We start from the raw sequence: 25,791 nt of genomic DNA, 5'->3' as shown, positions 1-25,791 counted from the left end.
CTCCATAACTTATACATGTTCCTATGACTATGAGATCATGCAACTCCCGAATACCGAAGGAACACTTTGTATGATATCAAACATCACAACGTAAATACGTAATTATAAAGGTGCTCTACAGGTGTCTCCGATGGTGTTTGTTGAGTTGGCATAGATCGAGATTAGGATTTGTCACTCCGATTGTCGGAGAGGTATCTCTGGGCCCTCTCGGTAATGTACATCACTATAAGCCTTGCAAGCAATGTAGCTAATGAGTTAGTTACGGGATGTAGCATTACAGGACGAGTAAAGAGACTTGCCGGTAACGAGATTGAACTAGGTATTGAGATACCGACAATCAAATCTCTGGCAAGTAACATACCGATGACAAAGGGAATAACATATATCGTTGTGAAGTTTGACCGATAAAGATCTTTGTATAATATGTAGGAACCAATATGAGCATCCAGGTTCCGCTATTGGTTATTGACCAGAGACGTGTCTCGGTCATGCCTACATAGTTCTCGAACCCGTAGGGTCCGCACGATTAACGTTCGATGACGATCGGTATTATGAGTTTATGTGTTTTGATGTACCGAAGATAGTTCGGAGTCCCGGATGTGATCACGGACGTGACGAGGAGTCTCGAAATGGTCGAGACATAAAGATTGATATATTGGACGACTATATTCGGACACCGGATGAGTTCCGGGGGTCACCGGATATTTATTGGAGTGTCGGGGGGTTTCGGAACCCCCGGGGGAACTAATGGGCCTACATGGGCCTTGTGAGAGAGAGAGAAGGGGTCCTAGGGCTGTCCTCCCACCCCCCCCCTTGGGAGTCCGAATTGGACAAGGAGGGGTGGCGGCGCCCCCTCTTTCCTCCCTCTCTCCTCTCCTTCCTTTCCCCTTCCCCCTTCCTAGTTGGACTAGGAAAAGGGGAGTCCTACTCCTACTAGGAGGAGGACTCCCCCTCTCCTTGGCGCGCCCCTAGGCCGGCCGGCCTCCCCCCTTTCTTCTTTATATACGGGGGCAAGGGGGCACCCTAAAACACACAAGTTGATTGTTTCCAGCCGTGTGCGGTGCCCCCCTCCACCATAATCCACCTCGGTCATATCGTAGCGGTGCTTAGGCGAAGCCCTGTTCGGGTAGCATCATCATCACCGTCATCACGCCGTCGTGCTGACGAAGCTCTCCCACGACACTCTACTGGATCATGAGTTCGTGGGACGTCACCGAGCCGAACATGTGCAGATCGTGAAGGTGTCGTACCTTCGGTGCTAGGATCGGTCGATCGTGAAGACGAACGACTACATCAACCGCGTTGTCATAATGCTTCCGCTTACGGTCTACGAGGGTACGTAGACAACACTCTTCCCTCTCGTTGCTATGAATCACCATGATCTTGCGTGTGCGTAGGATTTTTTTTGAAATTACTACGTTCCCCAACACTAGGTATGAAGATACCGACGAACGAATCTCGAACAAGTAACATACAGATGAACAAAAGGAATTACGTATGTTGTCATAATGGTTCAACTGATAAAGATCTTTGTAGAATATGTAGGAGCCAATATGGGCATCCAGGTTCCGCTATTGGTTATTGACCGGAGAGGTGTCTCGGTCATGTATACATAGTTCTCAAACCCATAGGGTCCGCACGCTTAACGTTCTATGACGATATAGTATTATATGAGTTATGTGATTTGGTGACCGAATGTTGTTCGGAGTCCTAGATGAGATCACAGACATGACGTGGGGTATCGAAATGGTCGAGAGGTAAAGATTGATATATAGGACGATAGTATTCGGACACCGGAAGTGTTTCGGGGGGTACAAGGTACTTATCGGGTCACCGAAAGGGGTTCCGGGCACCCCCGGCAAAAGATATGGGCCTAATGGGCCAAGAGGGGAAATGCACCAGCCACAAGGGGCTGGTGCGCCCCCCATATGGGCCGGCCTAAGGATGAGAACGAAAGGGGAGAAGGGAAAGGAAAGTGTGGATTAGGATTCCCACTTCCCTCCCTCCCTCCCCCCTCTTTCCTTCCCCCTTGGGGAAACATGGCAAGGGGCACAGGGCAAGGCAGGGCCCCTAGGGAGCCGGCGGCCAGCCCTAGGGCATGCCCTGGCCTCTCCCCTCCCCCTCCCACCTATATATATGTGGGAGGGGGCGCCTAGCACACACCAGATCAATTGTTAGCCGTGTGCGGCGCCCCCTCCACCGTTTACACCCCCGGTCATATTTTCATAGTGCTTAGGCGAAGCCCTGTGGAGATCCCTTCACCATCACCGTCACCACGCCATCGTGCTGACGAAACTCATCTACTACCTCAATGTCTTGCTGGATCAAGAAGGCGAGGGACGCCATCGAGCTGAACGTGTGCAGAACGCGGAGGTGTCGTACGTTCGGTACTAGATCGGTTGGATCGCGAAGAAAGTTCGACTACACAACCGCGTTGTGAAACACTTCCGCTTATGGTCTACGAGGGTACATGGAAAAACTCTTCCCCTCGTTGCTATGCATCTCCATGGATAGATTATTCCGTGTGCGTAGAATTTTTTTGTTTTCCATGCAACAATTCCCAACAAGAAGGGCATTAAGAACAACATACATATATTTGACAAAAGAACAACAACCAATCAACCATATACCTAGAATCAAGGATGGAAGCAATGGATATATACGTGTTCATCTTTTTAGGATCACCCCAATACTTCTCATACTTCGCTTTCATCTTGATAGCCATGCATTTAAATATTTCATCATCACCACATATCACATGATCACCCCATTCACCCAACATAAAGTTAACATCAACAATCTCTTCCAAGAAGGTGTTGGCTGTAACATACTTGGTGCCAGAAGTGTTGGAGGAATTTTTGAACTCACGAATATATACCCAATCACTTTGAGTTGGAGGACCCCGCTGGTCAAGAGTGCCGGGCTTAGGTTCTCGACCAGTTTTTTCTAACTCGGTCTTGTAGTTGGCATCATGAAGTGCATATTGCTCAAATGCCCTCTCAAATTTCTCAACATTATCTAGCATTACAAATGTATAGTTCCATCTGGTAGCCACATCAACATTAATCAAACCTTTACTCGCCACCTTGTTGAGCTGGACACACTTCTTAAATACATCTGATCTAGTTGCGAAGGCTCTAACAAACTTGATAGCATTGTGAATTCTATTTACAAGATGGCACATTATCTTTAGCCCATCTTGGACCACAAGATTAACAATGTGAGCCACACACCCATGTGAAGATATTGACTTCTTGCATGTGTACAACCCCTATTAGTCAAAGATCTCTTCATGTAGGCTAAACAAGTGTCATTAGAACTCGCATTATCTACGGTAATAGTGCACACTCATTCAATGCCCCACTCAATCAGTATTTTTTCTAACGCTTTCCCAATATCGTCCCCTTTGTGTCCATCTACCAAGACAAAGCTAATATATTTTTTCTAAGCTTCCACCCAGAATCAATGAAATGTGCAGTAAGAACCATGTAGCTTTGTTGTCTTTTTTATGTCCGTGTATCAGTGACGAGGCAAAGAGTTTGATGTGAATCAATGAAATATTTTTGAAGCATAGCTTTCTTAGCTTCATAAAGAGCAATGATTTCTCTATACATGGTTGTCCTAGATGGTACATTGAACCTAGGGCAAGCTTCAGACATGAAGAACCTAAAATCTTCTTTCTCTGCAAATATGAATGGAAGCTCATCTATCACTATCATGCGAGCAAATGCTTCTCTAACTTCTTTCTCAATGTATTGCCAAGGAACCACAAAATTACCATCAGCACAAACTTGGAAGGTAAGCTCGGTATGATTTCTTCCAATGCTGGCAGGATTCTTTTTGCAAATCTTCAAATGGTTCACTAAAGAAGAAGTACCTGCCGATGTGGATTTGCAACCCAATACAACACTACAATAGTTGCAGTTAGCATGATCCGGATCATCGTTCTGAATTGTGAAGTGTGTCCATGTCTTTGACCTCTTGTTCCTTTTCTTGCTAACACTGTCAGGGGTAACATCAGGTTCTGTTTCTCGTAAGGAACGTTGACCGGCAGCATAACCAGCACTAAGGTTAACACACTCGGACATCTAAAAAAATAAGTCAAGTAGTTTCCATTCAGATCGGTGACTAATAGCATAATCAACACTGGAAAATAAAGAATTTACTGCAAAACTAAATAGGAAACACCTATGTGTGTGTTCGCAATTACCAGATAAATTTCTTCTGCAATTCATCACACAATTATTCTAGCATGAGATCTGGGAGATGCTACTGCAAGTCATCACATTGATCTATGTGTGTGTTTGGCTGTTTGCTACTGAACTACCATTCTATTTCTACCAGAGTGAATAAAAGATGAAAAAACAAAGTTGGTTACCATCCAGCGTCAGGGCTCGTGTCTTGCTTCGTGGAGGCGTGCGTCGACGTGCACGACGGAGGGAGGAGGTTAGCGATGCCGGTGCGCGTGATGAACGGCGGAGGGCGGAGGTCAGTGATGCTGATGTGCTTGACGGAGGACGGAGGGTGGACGTCAATGCCTGAACGAAGCTTCGCCTACTGGGGGAGCGGATGGATGCGCCGGACGGCCAGAGTGTGACCTAGCTAGGGCGTCGCAGCCATCCTCTTCTCTCTGCCTCTCTCCTCTGCCACTCTGCGTGTGCGTGCGTGAAGCCGTGAATTGCTAGGGTTGAAGACTTGAAGGAATAAGGGAGGTGAATCCTATTTGGCGCTTATGCGCCCGTTTGCAAACGGGCGCCTGCAGGGTGCGGCTAGTTGGGCCCGGCCCAACTTCCCGTTTCTTTCTAGGAAAAAAAGATAAAAAAAGGTTGCACGCAGCCGGAGTCGAACTCGCGAATTCTTCCTAAACCTCCAACAACAGCAACCACTCAGCCATCTACGAACCACTCTGCGTGTGCGTGCGTGAAGCCGTGAATTGCTAGGGTTGAAGACTTGAAGGAATAAGGGAGGTGAATCCTATTTGGCGCTTATGCGCCCGTTTGCAAACGGGCGCCTGCAGGGTGCGGCTAGTTGGGCCCGGCCCAACTTCCCGTTTCTTTCTAGGAAAAAAAGATAAAAAAAGGTTGCACGCAGCCGGAGTCGAACTCGCGAATTCTTCCTAAACCTCCAACAACAGCAACCACTCAGCCATCTACGAACCACTCTGCGTGTGCGTGCGTGAAGCCGTGAATTGCTAGGGTTGAAGACTTGAAGGAATAAGGGAGGTGAATCCTATTTGGCGCTTATGCGCCCGTTTGCAAACGGGCGCCTGCAGGGTGCGGCTAGTTGGGCCCGGCCCAACTTCCTGTTTCTTTCTAGGAAAAAAAGATAAAAAAGGTTGCACGCAGCCGGAGTCGAACTCGCGAATTCTTCCTAAACCTCCAACACCAGCAACCACTAAGCCATCTACGAACCACTGATTCGTAACTTGTTTTCCTTTTCTTTGTTCTCTACAGTCGCAGGAGGGTTTTCTCTCAGTTTGTTGTCATTTCGGGGGCGATTTTCATTTTGGTTTTCTTTTTTTTGTTCTTTTCTAAATGTGTCTAAGTTGATGATTTTCCATTTTTGCGTTTTTTATAAAACAATCTATGACCTTTTTTCTAATTTAATGAACTTTTTTTTTCTAAATTGATGAACATTGTTCAAATTCGATGTACTTTTTTTAGGTTTGATGAACTCTTTTTATAATTCGATGAACACTTTTTCAAATTCGATGAATTTTTTTAAAGTTTGATGAACTTTTTTCAAAATCGATGAACTTTTTTCTAATTCTATGAACTTTTTTTCAAAATTGATGAACTTTTTCTCAAAATCATTGAACTTTTTCGGATTACAAGATTTTTGTTTCAAATTCGATGAACTTTTTCTCAAAATCATTGAACTTTTTTCGGATTACAAGATTTTTGTTTCAAATTCGATGAACTTTTTTCAGATTACATGAACTTTTTCAAGTTTGATGAACTTTTTGAATTCAAATGAACTTTTTTTTCGAATTTGATGATTTTTTTCAAATTCGATGAACTTTTTTCAAAATTGTTGAACTTTTTTTCAAATTCAGTGAACCTTTTTCAAATCGATGAGCTTTTGTTTCAAATTTGATAATTTTTCAAAATCTGGGAAGTTTCAAATTTGATGAACTGTTTTGCAAAATGGATGATTTTTTTTAAATCGATGAACTTTTTCAGGTTTGTGAACTTTTCTTATAAAAGGATGAACTTTTTTTAAATCACGATCTTTTTCTCAAACAATTCAAAAAAATTAAGTGATGGAATAGATTTCTGCAATGAAATAGCGCTGCGTCCTATGTTATTAAGCCTTTGCCTCTGTAACTAATTATAGAAGGCAAGTAGCTTGTGTGGCTTGTGGTACCTGTGCGCGAACTCGACGAGGTGAGTTCGAAACCTGTGCGCGAACGGGCGCCTGCAGCGCCGTATAGGAGCTCCCAATAGGGGAAGGCCCGTGCGTGCGTGAGGTTACTGGGCCTGGGAATTGTCGATGTTGATGGGCCTTTCGGTTTTGTTCGATTTAACCAAATTATTTTGGTTTTAAACCGAAAAAACCGAATTGAATATGGTTTCCTATTTTGCAAACTGAAACCAGAACCAGAACCTGAAAAACCTAAATTTCGGTTCGGTTAGGTTTTTCGATTACGCTTTTGGTTTTCTGTTCGGTTTTGCACAGGGTGAGCTATTCCAGACAACCTTTTGACCCAGTGTGAATGTAAATAATTTTTATGCTAAACTTTTATATTTATTTAAATTAATTGTGTGCTATCATAGTTTTGTAACAGAAAAACATAATATATTTCTAGTGAGCATAATTTTCTGTTACTTATTTATCATAGTTAACCACATAATAATGTTGCTAAATATTGTTATTCTCTGAATTGCTCCAGAACTAACATGTATGTCAATCAAAAAAAATTCTCTTAAATTTAAATTGTACAGCTTGAGAAAATTATTTTTGGACACTTCATAAATTATATGTTTTAAATTGTATGTGTGTGTTCATATTTTTTCTAGTATCATTAAATATTATGTTAGAGATTTCCAATATCATACACACTAACAGATATCTTAATAATAGTGTATAGTGTATCACTAGGTAAGCATATCTATAGTTACTTGTAGTGTATGGCAAATGTTATTGCTACTTGGGTTCAGTAATAATTGAAAAATATGTACATCTCCCACAAAGACCAACGACCCATCCCGAAGAGAAGTTGACTGACGGGGATGTCTCGAGAAGAAATTCCAGAATTGGTAGCCTCCCAAATCAAACAATTATTTTACTTGTATTCACTGTATATCCCGATGTTACCTACCACACCCCCCAAAAAAAGCCTTTTGCAAGTCATTTAGCCTGAACATCATATAACATCGTTCGAATAAATCTTGTTGTGCATGTCTGCGAGATTTAGAGGTCATAAGGGAGGATAAATATTTCATTATTTAACCGAAGTCTCGATAAAATCTACTACTCCATCCGATCCATATTGATTGTCCCAGCTTTAGTACAACTAGATGATACCCCGCACGTTGTTGCGGGAATATTTTTCAACATATTTCAATGTGATTCGTTGTATGAAACATGAATATTTTGAAGTAATAATGTAAAAAACTAAAATTAAAAATACATAATTTGTTATGTTCGATTATTATATAGTTGTAAAAATGTTTATTAAATATAAATAGCATATAAGAAAATTCTTATGTATGTTTGCATGTTGAGATAAGTCTTTTTTTCCCATGCATGACATGCTTGCATGTTAAGAGACTTATGATAGTGGGGGTGGGCATTTTCTCATGCATGTTGTGTGATGATGTGGCATGCTTGCATGTTGAGAGAAATTGTTAATGGGGGCTAGCTATTTAGATATAGAAGATTTATAGTAATAAATATTACTAGCAGTTTTTTTTGCAAAAATAAATATTTACTAGCTATTGTTTTGTTTGAAATTATTCAAAGTTCTTGTTTTATCCTAAGTCTTCTCTTATTTTTGCTAATACATATAGAGGATTATTTCTTATTTTGAATCGGAGTAGATTTGAGAAAGCATTTATTTCCTTGCTCAAAATCACTAGCAAGTTTGCTTCGCCCATGTTTCGATGCCCTCCTTCTATAAAAAGCACCTCGTTTCAATCCAAATAATACCAGCAAATGTTAATACATTTACTTTCATCCGCGAACTAAGACGTTCATGTGCCGCCTGTAATTGTCTTCAAGTTTCTCCTCCACTTAGTAGCGAACAACACTCATTATAGGCGGGTCGGCGAAAGGGCCGTGGAGCCACCAGTCGGCGATGTACCCGTTGGTGGCCTCCGTGTAGTGAACCCCATCCCAGTTGACGAACGCCGACGGGTTATCGCATGCGGTCGCCCCCGGCATGCCGCAGATGGCGCTGCCGTTCCAGTTGTAAGTGCCGCCGGCTCCGCAGCAAGCCCGGAGAGCGTCCGCCTCGGCCACCCCTGCAGCAAAATTCCCAGGCAGCTCAGTGGCTGGCCGCGCCGCAGCAAGCAAAGATCAAGACACACGAGCGCAACCAAAGAAAGACTTGTTACCGTAATGGCTGGGGTTGCGGAGGATCATGATGATGGGGCTGTAGAAGTCGGCGAGGATGATGGTGGCACGGGGGTACCTGCCCCTGAGAGAGACGATTGCAACGCGGAGCCGGGAGTTGTGGTGCGTGGCCACGCGGTTGACGTCGATGAGGCAGCCCATGTCGTCGTACTCCGTCGTGTTGAGGCCGGAGCGGCTCGTCAGCATGGTGGGTGAGCACCCCAGCGGCGGGTTCCCCGGCACGACCACGTACACCGCGCCTCCCTTGATGAGCCCCTGTGGAGCCAAGGTGGAACACACTAGTTTAGGCACGCTTTTTATTCAGACTAACTAATAGGGCACAACACCGGTTTAATTGTAAAATTCAGTGCTGATCAGTACGGAGCCTGAATGCATTACAAGTTATTGAAACAGGAAGAAAGTCTGTCAGCATGGATATAGAAGATTTTCATCAGGGTGCAGTCCTTACCAGTCCAGAGGTAAGAGCGGGTTTCAATCTAAGCCGTCAATCTAGACCTCTAGTAAGGATAGTAACAGTTTTTTTTTTTTGCGGGGAAATGATAGCAACAGTTAATCAAGGTACACACCTCAAAGAGAAATATTAGATGGGTGTATCCTTCCATACAACCATATCCAACAGTCTGCAATCGAATTTTGTGGATGTACCAATCTTGCACAAAGTTAGTTCAGTAGTTGCAATACATAATTGATTTTCTTAAGTGTGAGATACGTATTCTAGACTACATTTAAACTACACAATCTGAAGTGTGTAGCATGCTGTGGCGTGGCACTAGATTCAAGCTACAATGTCCATTTTCGATCCCTTGACTATTATTTAAATCCAGTTTTAACGTTAAAACTCTAAAACCCAACAAACTTTACACACGGCTTTTAAAATTGGATATATTTGGTATCTCACCTATCTGAAAAGGGTTTGGTGGATGATGTGGTGCTTGTTTCGTTTTCGCGCATGTAACCCATTCAGAACAAATAATAAGTAATTAGAAATCAAGAAAGGGAAAATTGATTTGAAATTAGGAATACCTTGGAAGAAAACTAGAATTTTAAGACAAATTATGCGAAATTTCCCAATTTTAAAATAAAACATTAGAAAAAGAAAAGAAAAAATTAAAAATTTGAGGAACATTAATTGACAATCATGAAATATGGTGAATGCTCATGCAGTATTTCTGACTGTTTCTACAATACTTCCGATTTTCCTACTTCTTTTTAAAATACATAGTCTTCTCGTGTTTTCCTAGACTTAGATCGTATTTTTCTGGTTCAAAAAACACATACAGGTATATATTTTCTCTAAGAATCAGTATTTTGTCATAAATCTTCACATTCTTCCAAACATGATTTATTCTATATTTTTTGTATTTATTATTTTTATTTGTGTTGACTGGGTTGCCACGTGGGCAAAACAACCACTGCGTCATCGAACAAATTTCTTTTAGTGGAGTAAAGGAATAAACATATCTTGTGTTGAAATTAAGGTTATTTTTTCGGCTTTAAAGTTTAGGAACCAAATTTAAACTTGCCCAAGGTCCAAGGACCAAAATGTACTTTTTCCTTCTAGAAAAAGGATTTCGAGATAATTGTGTCACATTTAACTCTGAAACTATATTCCATTTTAAACAATAATCCTTTGAATGTATATGTTAAATCCATATTTTATTTCAAACACTAAATCATGAACCTTTTTTCTTATCGAGCATACGTGTACCCTATTGTGTTTATGCCAATCTTGTGCGAAGGATAACAACAATTCTAATTAGTTCCCTGCCTTGGAAAAATCAATTGGCCCAGTTGACTACTTCTAACTGATGGTGAGGTGTGCGTCCCTCAAAAAAATAAGTTATAGCTCTGAGATGTGATGTGCAAAGATAATATAGGTCATAGTCAACCCTTACCTAATAAGAGGTTAGAGATCATCCCGGGGTGTGCATCTCGAGATAAAGAAACTAATTTGAGATGTGATGTGCAAAGACAATATGAACCTTCTGAAGGTCAAAGTCAATTATTGCCTTCTAAGAGGTTAGAGATCACCCTACTAGTCAGATCATATAGTAAACAAACGGCTCTCAGAAAATCTGGTGTTGTGCAAAGCAAAAATGGCAATAGTATGCTGGTCACTCAAATATACCTCCACGGCCGTGGCAATGTTTTGGACAACTGTAGGTACATGCGACATCACTTCGTCTTCAGTCTTGCCGGCAAACCACAGGAAGTTGTAGTCGTTCACTCCAAACTCCCCGACGAAGAAGAGGGCCTTGCTGAAGCAACCTCCGCACCCTGTATTAACAAGTTGCTCAGCAATTTGACTTGTACGTAGACAGTAAGTACAGTCCATAATACTCCCTCCGTCCCACAATATAAGAACGTTTTTCACACTAGTGTAGAGCGAGTCGCTGACCTGAGATCTCGGTCTTGTTGCAAATTGCTGGCCTGAGTTGCTCGAACCAACCCAGCTGCACGCTCAGGGAATTGTTCAGAAGCTTAAACTGAACTATGTTGTTCCTCTCGAAGTAGTCGACGTCGATCGCCGGTGCGCCGCCGACCGCGAAGTTTACGCCTTTGGAGGCGTCGTAGTTGTTCAGCAGGGAGGGTCCAAGAAGGGGGAGGCCAAACTCTTGAGCTACATTACAACCATTGGGAAACAGAATCAAAATCGAGCGTGCTCTCAAACTTCAATGAATTCATTCAATGCTTTAAGAGCCAAATCATTATCAACACGATAAGTTAAGGAAGTGAATGCAGTGGATCAGATGGCTCAACAACTTACCGATGAAATCGATGGTGTTTCTGCCGTCGCTGAGGCGGCCTGTGGGGTGGCCAAAGAAGGTCATGCCATAAGGAAGCCTGTCATGCCAGGAAGGAAAAGGCGGATCCAACGCAGCCGCCATGATCACAAAGTTGCCGGCGTCGATGTAGGAGTCCCCGAGGGAATACATGGCGGTGAAGAAGCCTGAGTCGGAGCTCGCGCCATGGATGCAGGAGAGGAAGAGAATGGAGAAGGCAAGAATGAGCTTCATGGTGGCTAGGCTAGAGCTTGCAATGGTGGCGAATCAAAGCCACACGAGGACTAGTTATAATGGACGCTGCCCAGCTGCTATGCCAGAAGAAGAAGAAGGAAGCGAGCTGTGCATCTTGTCAACGAATGGCAGCTTGCTTCCAGCGCATAAAAAAACAATTGGTAGCATTACTTCAAAAGACATTTAAGTGCACTTGCTTGACCTCCACTGGCAGGTCTCAGGGATTAAGAGTAGAGGAGAGATTCTTTGGCATCAATGCTTATATAACAAAAAAATGTTTGATCGTGCCAACTTGATTGCCCAGAGCCAGGATATTTCAATTGCTAACTATAATCAGTTTTAGTTGAGACTTCGCGTGTGGTTTAAGTGAGTGGTCACCCAGTAATCTTGGCGTTGTGGGACTGAGTGAGATTTGGCAGAGCAATTCCTACTTCTTCAAGACAAGCTTCACTTAGTGGTCACCCTGTCTAACGCTGCCTGTATGCCCAGAGGATGCGTGGTCAATCTCAAGGTTCAGCCACACAAGGGGCTGGCCTAACTGTTGAGATGCAGTTCAGCGCAAGCTGCAGTTTCACAGAGCCTACGGAATTCACAACACCATGGATAAAGAAAAAGGTTGCAAAAATGGAGAACATGCGGATTCAGAAAAGGCACAACATCCATGATAACCAAACTTAACCATGTCATCACATCAGTCGTCTCTCGTCGGCTAATATCAGGGGCTGATAACAACAGTAAAACAAAATACTTGTAGCATATGTTGCTTCAAAATTCCATGCTTATGTCTGATATAGAAGCTGCCCCGATACTGATGCCAAAGTCCGTACACAGGTTTGATAGCCTTAAAAGATGGTACTGGACTATTTACCACTCAACCTATGGACCGAAAGTCCTTAAACTGACCAGTTACAGATACTAGCCTTCTCCGGCGGTCACTCAGGGTTTTCGGCCACCTTTTGCTTCTTCGAGTGCTCCTTGTTTTTCTTGGCGTCACGGCGCTCCCGCTTCAGACCCTTTATGTTGCTTGTTACAGTCAATTTTGAAACCTTTCAGACAAAAAACCATGAATCAGATTAGTATGAAGATTGGTTAAATTCAAACTTCAACTGCTGTTGAAACAAATTAGACACAAACCTCCTGGTCTGGAATGTAGATCCTGCCCTGCTTGCCTTCAACTGGATTATTCGTGACATTTTTCACCTGCAAACATGTTAATGTAGTTGTGAATACATACTGACATACAGGTTCTCGGTGAGAAATTAGGACAGAAAATATGGTTGTTTAGGGCTAATGGCACCAGTTAGCAACCAAACCATCAAGATAACAAAGCCTGATGAGAAAAAGACAGTTGTTCCATTGGAATTACCTTCTTAGCATGACCAGGAGCCTTCATAGCTTCTTTCTGTAAACTTTCCGCTGCTTGTCGGTGCCGCCTAAGTACCAGGTCCATTGAAGGCCCAACTTCAACAAGCTCCATTCTAGGAATAGATGTGCCTGACCTTTTTAGACGGAGAGCGCAGTGCATCATGTAGACGGTAGTAGGAGAAATTGCTGTGCACACGAATATCCGATCTACACCAGCAAGGTTCAGATTCTCTACCACCTGTAGCAAAAATAAACTAATTAAGCTCAAGAATTATCCATATATATCCTACATGCCAACTTATCTATAAAGATGCACACCTCTCCTTTGAAATGATCAAGCAGCATTTCCTTCAAATGCTTCAGTCCTTCAACACTCTCAAAGTGCTCCCCAATGAAAGCAAAGAAAGGCTTTGTCCCAAGTTTAGGTGCCAGCTTTTTATCATATGCATATGATTCTATGGATTTGTAGTTCTCAACTCCTACTTCAACAAGGTCATATATGTGGTGATCGTAAGTCCTTCCGAAAACAAGATTGTTGGGCCTCTTCTTTGAATGAGAACCATACTGCAAACACGTATGTAGTTACAGTTAAAAATAATGGAAAATAATACTCAGAATGCTTAGTATGCAAAAGAAAATGAAAAAAATAACATTATAACAGACAGGGAAACAGTTTCAGATAGGTTCCATACTGGTGCTTAGAAAGTCACTATCTAGCACATGATTACATAATTTTACTTCCGAGAAAATCATCAATTTGATATTTATTTTCTCAAGTGAATAACAATTCCCCATTCCCACAAACAACATAACAAATCAAGGCAGCATAATACGACTTACCACTAAGAGGCTGCAGTCAGATTTAAGGGAGAAGAACTCCAGGGAAGTTTCACCCCCGCTCTCAAATGGCCTGATGCTGTCGTTCTTCTTGGTGTACTTGACAGCATGATCACGCTTCAGGTGGAAAAGATCTGCCAGCACAGAGTTCAAAACTGCGCTAGTCTTTGTGCCATGGAGAATAAGCATCTTCTTGCCATTCTCAACCTGGATCAAGCAGTAGAACATGTGGTTAAGCAACTAAATTAAGATTTACATGTTGTTATCTGTACAAAGCATAGAACATGTGCCAGAAAATGGTCATTCCTTTTGTGTGTAACTCAGGTTCCTATAAAAAAAAATACGGTGTTGCAACACACTACTCTGAAACTTTTATTTGGAAAATTGCTGGAAGATGCCAGTCTATGGTTGGCCACGGTCACAAAGACAATAACAATCAAACAGCAGTACTATCTAAGTAATACTTCGTTGTACCTATCTAAATCACAATAATGATTTTGTGGTCATTGTATGGTTCTGTAATTGCAATAAGTAAACGGGGACGGACTTCTTCTGGCACTGTAGGCTGAAGGCAGATTTGCAACAGCTGAAGAAAGGATGGAAGAGAAGAGAAGCTTACGAGCTTGGGCGCGTGCTTGAGGAGCTCGCGCTTGGCGCGCATGCTCTTGGGAACCCTGATCGCCATCTTGCTCATCTTGCTCAAGCAGCGGGGGAAAGGAGGCCTCTGGCCAAGGGTTTACACCTCTGTCTAAGCTTGGAAAGCGCCTATTCGCTGCTCAAACAAAAATCACAGGTCAGCGCGAGGAAGATGACAGGAGAAGGGCGGAAAAATCGACCAGCGCAAAAATCGCTGCGCCCAGCAGCATCCCTGGCGAATCCGTACGCCGCAGCCGGACGCGCGTCCTAGCGCTGGCGCCGCGCGGCACACGAGATGGGGGAGAAGAGGGAGGAGAGAGGCTGGGGAAAGAGGGGGGGTAGGGGGCTGACCTCTGCCGCCGCCGTGTGCCCTCGTTCGACCGCCGCCGCCGGGTGCGAGAGACGAAGGGAGAGAGCGCTAGGTCTTTCGTTCGTGAGGGTTTTCAGGGGTGGTTTAGGGAGAGCGGCGCGAGCGACCCATACAGTGATACAGGTGATGTTCTTGTGCAGCAGGCCAGCGGGCCACTTCACGGTCTTGGGCCGTATCCTCAAAAATAAAAAAATGCGCTACCAAATTCTCACAGTTCCCTCCAAGAAAAAAAACAGTTACTCACTTGTCCAAAAAAAATAAACAAGCAGTTGCTCCCTCCATCCATTTACAGGGCCTGACTTTTATCTCTCGCGTTAAGGCAGGAGTACAAAACGGAGACAGAATTTTAGAGCAGGATTTAGCCAACCCAAAATTATGACGCCAATATGTATTGGGCCCCGTAAAAGCATCTACAGCCGGACATGACAAATTCGACAACTCAAATAGTGAGTCCACGGATACTGATCGAGCATGCCACGTATTTCTTTCTTCGTATACAACTATTTCATATTCATCCCCTAAATCCATATAAAATCATGTAGAATATATAGTTACGTACTACGTTCTATACTGCTCAAATTTCGTCGTTGTCGGAGATGGCCTGAGTCGCCGGCGCCGGAGCCGGAGCCTGGGCCGCCTCCGTTTGTTACCGGCGGCGACGTCTGGCCTTCGCAATCGACTTCGAGCGGATGGAGTTCAGGATGGCGTGCTGCTCCGGCCACACATCCATGTCCTCCTCTATCGTCGGCCCCTCCTCCTCCCCCACATCCAGCGGCGGCGCCTCCTTCTCCGACTCCTGCTCCTCCTCCCCCACATCCAGCGGCGGCGCCTCCTTCTCCGACTCCTGCTCCTCCTCCTCTTCCTCCTTCGCCGGCTCCTGCTGCTCCTCCTCCTTCTCCTCTTCCTCCTCCGCCAGCTCCTGCTCCTCCTCCTCCTCTCCCTTCTCCGCCGGCACCTCCTCGTCCACCTCCTCAAAATCCTCCTCCGGTTCCAGAGGTAGCCCCGCTTCCCTATGGATCTAGACCTGCACAGGGAGGAAGAGACGGTGTTGGATCGTGTAGTAATGGCGGCGTGGGGGCATGGCTAACGGGCTCGAGTGGTGGCAGGGGAAGGGAAGAGGCGGATGTGCTAGGGCTGGGGCGCCGGCCGGCTTAAATAGTCGGCTACGGCCTCGGGCGGAGAGCCAGAGCGGCGCCACGCGGCGTTCACACCGCGGCGACGGTCGAGGCGCCTTTCAGGCCGTCGGATTTCCCGGTGAGTTTGTGAAGCCACGCCGTCAGGCCAACGTGACAGGCATGCCCACGCGAGCCTGGTCTCCCCCATATCCGCCTCATATTTAGGCTGGATATATGGGGGGTGCCGGTCAGCCCAGGCGTTTGAGGCCGGTTTGAGAGGCCCGATTGGGTCAAAAATTCATGACCGGTCAGTGACCGGGCGGCATGCCCGGGCGTTTAAGATGGATTAGAATGGGCCGGTTGTAGATGCTCTTGCTACCTTGTAAAAAAAGCAGTTACTCCCTTTGAATGGATAGACCGCTCAACTACCTCTATGAATCCCTCGGTCGGCAGAACCACACAAATTCTCTCCTCCCTTTTTTGGAAGGGTAGCAAGCAACTACACTCATTGTACTAGCGTGTTATGCAACTTCAAAATTTATAATTTTGAAATGAAATGTCTAAATTGTGATCTTTTCAAACCCCTAATGTTTAGAAATGTTTATGATGTGAACTTCGCGTACCCCTTCTCTCTCGTACGCAAGGGCACTCTAAGCGCTAGAGATTTTTGTGCCTTCCGTTGGCGTCGCCGCCGGTCTACTCGTCTTCTGTGTTCTTAGGGTCATGGAAGCCCGGTAGATCCCGGCCCTTGCCGGCGGAAGGCCTCCGTTTTCAGATGGTTTTCTAAGTTTTGTTAGGGTTTCTATCCTACTTAGAGAGGCGAGACAGCGGCCGCTCTCTGAACATGGAATAAGGTCATCCCCACCTAACCCCCATCGCAGTGGTGTTTCTAGTGAAGGAAATATGCCCTAGAGGCAATAATAAAATTGTTATTTATATTTCCTTATATCATGATAAATTTTTATTATTCATGCTAGAATTGTATTAACCGAAAACTTAGTACATTTGTGAATACATAGGCAAAATAGAATGTCCCTAGAATGCCTCTACTTGACTAGCTCGTTAATCAAAGATGGTTAAGTTTCCTGACCATAGACATGTGTTGTCATTTGATGAATGGGATCACATCATTAGGAGAACTAGACCATGCCGGCGCGCGTTGCCGCGCCCGTCCATTTTTAAGGTAAAAACAGTAGTAATTTATATAAATAGTGGCATAAAGCATGAGAGTCTCATACGAAATGGGTTTCTTAGTATTTAACAACGAAAAACTAAACTTCTTGGATTAATAAAATAGAGGACATGTACTTGTTCTATATGTATAACATATAACAGAACATATAGCACCGTAAATGCCTACATCGACTATTAGATCAATCACGATAACAATAGACCATACATGAGTTCCGACTTTGGTGTTTTCGGTAGAAACACCATAATTAAAGGGTTATAAAGAAAACAACCTAAAACAAACTCCATTGAGCCTTACAAGCATATAAACACAAACATCACCATGTGCAATCTTGATTTCTCCTCTTTTGACGGGTGTGTGGCAACTCATTTGCCCTTTCAATCAGAAGGTTTTACTTGATTTTACTTCAACACTTGATTGTAAGTTTATTATTAGTTGATGGTTTTGGTGAACTAACATTGAATGGAAGGTAATATTAGTGAAGCAAATCAAAAAGGAAACACCTAAAGTAGCAGTGTCCAAAATAAAACAACTTGCAATTGCTCCCGGTTAAGCAAGAACATGTTGTATTGATGATGCAGACTCAAATCATTTCAACATTCGTAAGAGAATACTACGTTGCATCCCTACCTAATAACTCGAGTGAAAGATCAATAGTTAGAGAGACTGACATATATATGGGAAATGAAGGATATATGTTTGCATAAGAACTCAAATAGTAGCAAGAATAATCCTCCCATGCTAGCTCATGTCACCAACGCTAGAGATAACATATTTTTTTCTTGGTCGAGACTATATCACCTGAAAACTCTCAAGAGCATGCATTCCGTAATATCTGTAATAGCAGCATATTGTAGACGAGCGTATATTAGGATTGGAGCAGCAATTTCAGCAGGATTGACGTGCGGACTTCAAAGTACCAACACAAAAAATAACTCAAGCAGGAAACTTGACTAAACTTGAGTAGTTTTCAAGTTTTATTTTTGAGATAATTAATTTAAATTCATTGTAACAGTTCAGTAAATTATTGGGAACATCCTAGCAAGGCTGCAAAAACCGAACTGCTACAATAGGTTTACTTGCACCAGGAAATTGTACCACGTAATAATTTCAGAAGAGTCAATGCATGGATCATGATGGGGAAATTATAATTCTGCACATCATTGTTGTGCTGCCAAGTTGTAGAAAGATCCGAGTATATGTGGATAGTTATTGAGACTCTGATCTTGAGATAGCAGATGCCAGTACACTTTATATTCCAAATGTGTGGTAGAATCGAAATACACGATATAGAGTGTGTGCTGGATATACTTTCAAGCCATAGCCTCTTAGAAATAATCATTTTGATCCATGAATGTATTTAAGCTAATACAAATGCACTAATTAATCTTAGCACGCCATTGCTATTCATGCTCAATTGTCACCACATAGCCTGAAAGCTTAAATGTTGCAAGAATGGAGAAAACTTGCATTCGTACTGAAGCCAAAATTTGAATCCAAAAATAAAAATATAGTGTACACACCTTCTGCTGTTCATATTTCATAGTCCATAGATCAGGCATGCTTTCTACTTTTAGCAATGACCTTTAGCCTTTTTTTAGAAAAGGAGGGATACCCCCGGCCTTTGCATCTGGACGATGTATACGGCCAATTTATTAATTATTAACACAAGACCTTACAAAGTCGTACAACAGTAAGACCAAAGCCACCATCTTCGCAACCTCTGTCGCTACTCCTATCTAACTGATGAAGGGGCGCTGATGGTCTGGGCCTAATACCAAATAGACCTCGCAGCCAAACCTAACATCTAAGACCTGAGGTCCCACCCAGGACGCCTGCCGGGTATGGGCACCCACCAGTCCGGCGTGCTCCTCAATCAGGACGCCTGCCGGGTATGAGGCCGCCACAGCCACCTGCCACATATCCATCTTCAGAGTTGTACTGTTGCATCGGCCTTGCCCGGTCTAAATTGACCTTTAGCCTAAATTCATCAAATTGGAAAACTGGAATACGTATTGATGTGAGAGAAGTAGAGAACAACTATTTTTCCAGTTGTGCATCAGAAAAAGGGGATCCATTGCTTACAGCACACAACAAGTATTTCCTAAGACGAAGAGTACTGCAAGAGCAAATATACAGACAAAATCCACAAAGATCAATCAAATACCGACGTACCAAACAGGCAAAGAAATAAAATGAGGTGGAGTCGAGCTTACACAGTCGAGACTAAGATCCAGCAGGGAGAGAAGAATGAGAAACGGAAGAAAATAGGGACTGGGCCAGTTGAAACCCATGCCCTGAGCTATGTTCCTAGCGTTGCGAATCCAAAAATAATAAGCATAATCAATGATTATTGAACTCTGTACTAAAGTACCAGATAAAAACATCCTCTTTGCCTACGCCACCGGGAGTTCCTCGCCCTATGGACGAAAGTCGCCAACATGTTGCCGCAAAGAGTGTCCGGGAGGGACCGCGACGTGGCAGTGGATTTGGACAGGGAAACGATGGCGGCCTGGATTGGCGCAGTGAGTTGGAGTCGGAGGGAGACTACCCCGGAGTCCGGAGATAGTGTCGGCAGCGGCGCATCTTGGTTTGCTACTATATCACGGATTCATAAGGAAGGAAAGGCGTCGCGAGTTCATCGCAAGCACCCCCGGTATCCATTTGCCTCTTCGAACACTGATTGATGGAGAGTGGGGAAGGAACAGCGAGATGGTGCATACTATATGGGCGCGCGTGGGGTGAAAGAAGAACACGAAGCGGCATGGTAACCGTCCTGGCATAATTGGCCGGCGGCGATGCACATTGATTGCCGTTGAAGACCTGTAGCAATGACAATTTATTTCCACAAATGTCGGCGAGTGGACTCCCAGATCCCAATCGGTTCGTTTCGTTGCCCCATCATCTCTCCGGCTTGTGGTCTCCCAATTGGTTATGTTCTTTTCTCTGTCGGGCCACTGGTGAGGCTCATGGTTGCCTACACTGCATTGCCCATCAGTTTTGTTGCTCGCGGATGATAAAGCCCACAGGCCCAAATCACCGAGGAGCTCCGATTTTGTTACGGGAGTAGCAGCCTAGCCCATCCAGCGACCTCTTTTTGCCAAGGAAGCCCAAGCGGGATTGACATCACATCCAATGGTCATAAACATCCAGAAGTGTACATCTGACAGCCAAAAACGTTGATGGTCTGTGAGGGCTGGAAAAGTGCTTGGTTGTAATGTTTCTAAATGATGTGATGGGCAAGACCCATCCATTAGCTTAGCATTATGATCGTTTAGTTTTATTGCTATTGCTTTCTTCATGACTTATACATGTTCCTCTGACTATGAGATTATGCAACTCCCGAATGGTGTTTCCGATGTGCTATCAAACGTCACAACGTAACTGGGTGATTATAAAGATGCTTTATAGGTGTCTCCGATGGTGTTTGTTGAGTTGGCATAGATCAAGATTAGAATTTGTCACTCCGTGTATCGGAGAGGTATCTCTGGGCCCTCTTGGTAATGCACATCACTATGAGCCTTGCAAGCAATGTGACTAATGAGTTAGTTAAGGGATGATGCATTGTGGAACGAGTAAAGGGACTTGCCTGTAACGATAATGAACTAGGTATGATGATACCGACGATCGAATCTCGGGAAAATAACATACTGATGACAAAGGGAACAATGTATGTTGTTATGCGGTTTGACCGATAATGATCTTCGTAGAATATGTAGAAGCCAATATGAGCATCCAGGTTTCGCTATTGGTTATTTATCGAAGATGTGTCTCGGTCATGTCTACATAGTTCTCAAACCCGTAGGGTCCGCACGCTTAACGTTCGATGACGATTTGTATTATGAGTTATGTGATTTGATGACCGAAGTTTGTTCGGAGTCCCGGATGAGATCACGGACATGACAAATAGTCTCGAATGTTCGAGAGGTAAATATCGATATATTGGAAGGCTATATTCGGACACCGGAATGGTTCCGAGTGATTCGGGTATTTTTCGGAGTACCGGAGAGTTACGGGAATTCGTCGGGGAAGTTAATGGGCCTTATTGGGCTTTAATGGAGAGAGGGAAGAAGGGCCACGAGGTGGCGCGCGCCTCCCCCCTGCCCAAACCAAATTGGACAAGGGGTGGGGGCGCGGCCCCCCCTTCCTTCTCCCTCTCCCTCCTTTCCTTCTTTCCTACTCCGAAAAGGGAAGGGAATCCTATTAGGACTTGGGAGTCCTAGTAGGACTCCCTACACTTGGCACGCCCCTTGGAGGGCCGGCCTCTCTCCCTCCCTCCTTTATATACGTGGGAGGGGGGACCCTCAAAGACACACCAAGTCTTCTCTTAGCCGTGTGCGGTGCCCCCCTCCACAGTTACACACATCGGTCATATCGTCGTAGTGCTTAGGCGAAGCCCTGCACTGGTAACTTCATCATCACCGTCGCCACGCCGTCGTGCTGACGGAACTCTCCCTCGTCCTCAACTGGATCAAGAGATCAAGGGACGTCATCGAGCTGAACGTGTGCTGAACGCGGAGGTGCCGTACGTTCAGTGCTTGGATCGGTTGGATCGCGAAGACGTTCGACTACATCAACTGCGTTACTAAACGCTCCCGCTTTCTTTCTACGAGGGTACGTGGACACTCTCTCCCCTCTCCTTTCTATGCATCTCCTAGATAGATCTTGCGTGATCGTAGGAAATTTTTTGAAATACTGCGTTCCCCAACAGTGGCATCCGAGCCAGGTCTATGCGTAGATGTTATATGCACGAGTAGAACACAAAGAGTTGTGGGCGATAATAGTCATACTGCTTACCAGCATGCCATACTTTGATTCGGCAGTATTGTTGGATGAAGCGGCCCAGACCGACATTACATGACCGCATTCATGAGACTGGTTTTACCGTCGTACTTCGCACACAGGTGGCTAGTGGGTGTCTGTTTCTCCAGCTTTAGTTGAATCGAGTTTGACTACGCCCGGTCCTTGTTGAATGTTAAAACAACACACTTGACGAAAAATCGTTGTGGTTTTGATGCGTAGGTAAGAATGGTTCTTGCTAAAAGCCCGTAGCAGCCACGCAAAACTTGCAACAACAAAGTAGAGGACGCCTAACTTCTTTTTGCAGGGCATGTTGTGATGTGATATGGTCAAGACGTGATGAGATATAAATTGTTGTATGAGATGATCATGTTTTGTTAAAGTTATCGGCAACTGGCAGGAGCCTTATGGTTGTCTCTTTATTGCATAAGATGCAAGCGCCATACAATTGCTTTACTTTATCACTATGTGATAGCAATAGTTGCAAAAGAAATAGTTGGCGAGACGACCATGTGACGACACGTTGATAGAGATCAGGATGATGGAGATCATGGTGTCATGCCGATGACGATGGAGATCATGACGGTACTTTGGAGATGGAGATCAAAGGCACAAGATGATAATGGCCATATCATGTCACATATTTTAATTGCATGTGATGTTTATCTTTTATGCATCTTATTTTGCTTAGTGCGACGGTAGCATTATGAGATGATCCATTACTAAAATTTCAAGGTATAAGTGTTCTTCCTGAGTATGCATCGTTGCAACAGTTCTACATGCTGAGACACCATGTGATGATCGGGGTGTGATAAGCTCTACTTTCACATACAACGGGTGCAAGCCAGTTTTGCACGTGCAGAGTACTCAGGTTAAACTTGACGAGCCTAGCATATGCAGATATGGCCTCGGAACAGTGAGACCGAAAGGTCGAACATGAATCATATAGTAGATATGATCAACATAGTGATGTTCACCATTGAAAACTACTCCATCTCACGTGATGATCGTACATGGTTTAGTTGATATGGATCACGTGATCATTTAGATGACTAGAGGGATGTCTATCTAAGTGAGAGTTCTTAAGTAATATGATTAATTGAACTTAAATTTATCATGAACTTAGTCCTGATAGTATTTGTATATCTATGTTGTAGATAAATCGCTCGCGTATAGCTTCCCCGTTTTATTTATGATATATTCCTAGAGAAAACTAAGTTGAAAGTTGATAGTAGCAATGACGCGGACTAGGTTCGTGATCTGAGGATTATCCTCATTGCTGCACAGAAGAATTATGTCCTTGATCCATCGCTAGGTGACAGAACTATTGCATGAGCAAATGCAGACATTATGAACGTTTGACAAGCTCGGTATGATGACTACTTGATAGTTTAGTGCACCATGCTTTACGACTTAGAACCAGGACTTCAAAAATATTTTGAACACCACGGAGCATATAAGATGTTCCAAGATTTGAAATTGGTATTTCAGACTCATGCCCATGTCGAGAGGTATGAGACCTCTGACAAGTATTTTTTGCCTACAAGATGGAGGAGAATAGCTCAACCAGTGAGTTTGTGCTCAAAATGTCTGAGTACAACAATCGCTTGAATCAAGTGGGAGTTAATCTTCCAGATAAGATAGTGATTGATAGAGTTCTCTAGTCACTATCAGCAAGTTACTGGAACTTCATGATGAACTATAATATGCAAGGGATGACGAAAACGATTCCCCGAGCTCTTCGCGATGCTGAAATCGGCGAAGGTAGAAATCAAGAAAAGCATCAAGTGTTGATGGTTGACAAGACCACTAGTTTCAAGTAAAAGGGCAAGGAAAAGAAAGGGAACTTCAAGAAGAATGACAAGCAAGTTGTCACTCCCATGAAGAAGCCCACAGCTAGACCCAAGCCTGAAATTGAGTGCTTCTATTGCAAAGGAAATGGTCACTGGAAGTGGAATTGCCCCAAATACTTGGCGGATAAGAAGGATGGCAAAGTAAAAAAAGTATATATGATATACATGTTATTGATGTGTACTTTACTAGTATTCATAGTAGCCCCTCAGTATTTGATACTGGTTCGGTTGCTATGATTAGTAACTTGAAACAGGAGTTATAAAATGAACACAGACTAGTTGGGGGCAAGGTGACGATGTGTGTTGGAAGTGATTCCAAGGTTGAGAAGATCACCATCGCACACTCCCTTTACCTTCGAGATTAGTGTTGAACCTAAAATAAATGTTGTTTGGTGTTTGCGCTGAGCATAATATGATTGGATCATGTTTATTGCAATACGATTATTCATTTAAGTTGAACAATAATTGTTATTCTGTTTACATGGATAAAACATTTTGTGGTCATACACCCAAGGTGAATGGTTATTGAATCTCGATTGTAGTGATACACATATTCATAATATTGAAGCCAAAAGATGCAAAATTAATAATGATAGTTGCTACCTCTTGAGCACTGCGTTGGTTTTCCCTTGAAGAGGGAAGGGTGGTGCAGTAAAGCAACATAAGTATTTCCCTCAGTTTTTGAGAACTAAGGTATTAATCCTGTAGGAGACCACGCGCGAGTCACCTCGTACCTACACACAGATAAGAACCTCGCAACCAACACGATAAAGGGGTTGTCAATCCCTTCACGACCACTTGCAAGAGTGAGATCTGATAGAGATGATAATAATAAGATAAGTATTTTTGGTATTTTTATGATATAGATTGAAAGTAAAGATTGCAAAATAAACGGTAATGGAAATAACGGTAGATTAATATGATGGAAGATAGACCCAGGGGCCATAGGTTTCACTAGTGGCTTCTCTCAAGATAGCATAAGTATTACGGTGGGTGAACAAATTACTGTCGAGCAATTGATAGAAAAGCGAATAATTATGAGAATATCTAGGCATGATCATGTATATAGGCATCACGTCCGTGACAAGTAGACCGAAACGATTCTGCATCTACTACTATTCACATCGACCGCTATCCAGCATGCACTACTAGGAAAAGGGCTAGTAATGGCGCACCAGTTTTGCCCACTAATGGCGCACTGTTGGTGCGCCATTAGTATCACGCCACTAGTATTTCTTACTATGGCGCACCACCAGTGCGCCATTAGTATCTGGTATACTAATGGCGCACCGAGCAGTGCGCCATTAGTATAGAACACCATGCGCCATTAGTATGCCTCCCAGGGGGCCATATTTAACCATGTGCTTTGGCATACTAATGGCGCACTGTTGGGTGATGCGCCATTAGTGTGATTATAACAGTGCGCCATTAGTGTCTTGTGTGGTGCGCCACTAGTATGAATATTAGGTTTTTTTTCATTTCTGATATTTTCACAGGTTAAAAAATATTAGAGATAACATACAACACAGATCTGCTTAGCTTACATACAGGGGGCCATATGTAACGATGTTACCTGCGTCCACCAGATCATATCCAACACACAAGTTTCATCATATATACATACATAGCCAACACATAGTTCCATCGTTACATATTACAAAAGTTTCACAATGTTCATTCAACACCGTTATCCATCAATTCACAAAAGTTTCACATTGATACAAAATAAAAACACAAATGGAAAAGAAGCACTCCATCCATGCAAGCTTCCGTGAATTAAATCAAATCTACAAAATGATAAACAAGAAGTTAGAAGAAGAAGAAGAATAAGAAGAAGAAGAGAAGAAGAAGAAGACTAGAAGAAGAATAAGAAGAAGAATAAGAAGAATACTATAAGCTTATTATGTAAACTTGATCATTTTGTGCTAACATAAGTAATTTTGGAGCTAACCTATAGGAAACTAAGCATATAAGCTCTAAGTTAGCATATTAGAGCCAACTTAAGTAAAATGAAGCTAACCTATGTCAT

General features: G+C 43.4%; 2 protein-coding genes across 2 annotated transcripts; both read right to left on the bottom strand.

Annotated features, from left to right (window-relative positions):
• Positions 1 to 8,039: 8,039 nt before the first annotated feature.
• Positions 8,040 to 11,765, bottom strand: LOC125509325 (GDSL esterase/lipase At5g45910-like). The gene is made up of 5 exons (XM_048674282.1): positions 11,345 to 11,765; positions 10,976 to 11,197; positions 10,706 to 10,854; positions 8,559 to 8,832; positions 8,040 to 8,465 (listed from the first exon to the last, which is right to left on the bottom strand). The coding sequence occupies exons 1-5, from the start codon at positions 11,592 to 11,594 to the stop codon at positions 8,236 to 8,238; spliced, it is 1,125 nt and encodes a 374-aa protein (XP_048530239.1). The 5' UTR covers positions 11,595 to 11,765; the 3' UTR covers positions 8,040 to 8,235.
• Positions 11,766 to 12,234: 469 nt separating this feature from the next.
• LOC125509326 (ribosome production factor 2 homolog) lies at positions 12,235 to 14,949 on the bottom strand. Its single transcript, XM_048674283.1, has 7 exons — positions 14,784 to 14,949; positions 14,416 to 14,568; positions 13,800 to 14,003; positions 13,278 to 13,523; positions 12,961 to 13,197; positions 12,729 to 12,794; positions 12,235 to 12,640 (listed from the first exon to the last, which is right to left on the bottom strand). The coding sequence occupies exons 2-7, from the start codon at positions 14,488 to 14,490 to the stop codon at positions 12,527 to 12,529; spliced, it is 942 nt and encodes a 313-aa protein (XP_048530240.1). The 5' UTR covers positions 14,491 to 14,568; positions 14,784 to 14,949; the 3' UTR covers positions 12,235 to 12,526.
• Positions 14,950 to 25,791: the final 10,842 nt, after the last annotated feature.

The sequence above is a fragment of the Triticum urartu genome, chromosome 5 (genome assembly GCF_003073215.2).
Source record: "Triticum urartu cultivar G1812 chromosome 5, Tu2.1, whole genome shotgun sequence".
NCBI lineage: Eukaryota > Viridiplantae > Streptophyta > Magnoliopsida > Poales > Poaceae > Triticum > Triticum urartu.
Note: the sequence above shows the minus strand (reverse complement) of the source record. Positions and strands in the feature narration are given on the sequence as shown.

Bases quoted from the DNA above. Each gene is read 5' to 3' on its own strand.
- LOC125509325 (XM_048674282.1), bottom strand. From the start codon at position 11,594: ATGAAGCTCATTCTTGCCTTCTCCATTCTCTTCCTCTCCTGCATCCAT. The intron at 8,833-10,705 runs GTATATTTGAGT...TTGGCTCCACAG, and splicing joins ACATTGCCACGGCCGTGGAG to GGGCTCATCAAGGGAGGCGC. The intron at 8,466-8,558 runs GTAACAAGTCTT...ATTTTGCTGCAG, and splicing joins CCGCAACCCCAGCCATTACG to GGGTGGCCGAGGCGGACGCT.
- LOC125509326 (XM_048674283.1), bottom strand. From the start codon at position 14,490: ATGAGCAAGATGGCGATCAGGGTTCCCAAGAGCATGCGCGCCAAGCGC. The intron at 14,004-14,415 runs GTAAGCTTCTCT...TGCTTGATCCAG, and splicing joins TCAAGCACGCGCCCAAGCTC to GTTGAGAATGGCAAGAAGAT. The intron at 12,641-12,728 runs GTTTGTGTCTAA...TTTGTCTGAAAG, and splicing joins TCTACATTCCAGACCAGGAG to GTTTCAAAATTGACTGTAAC.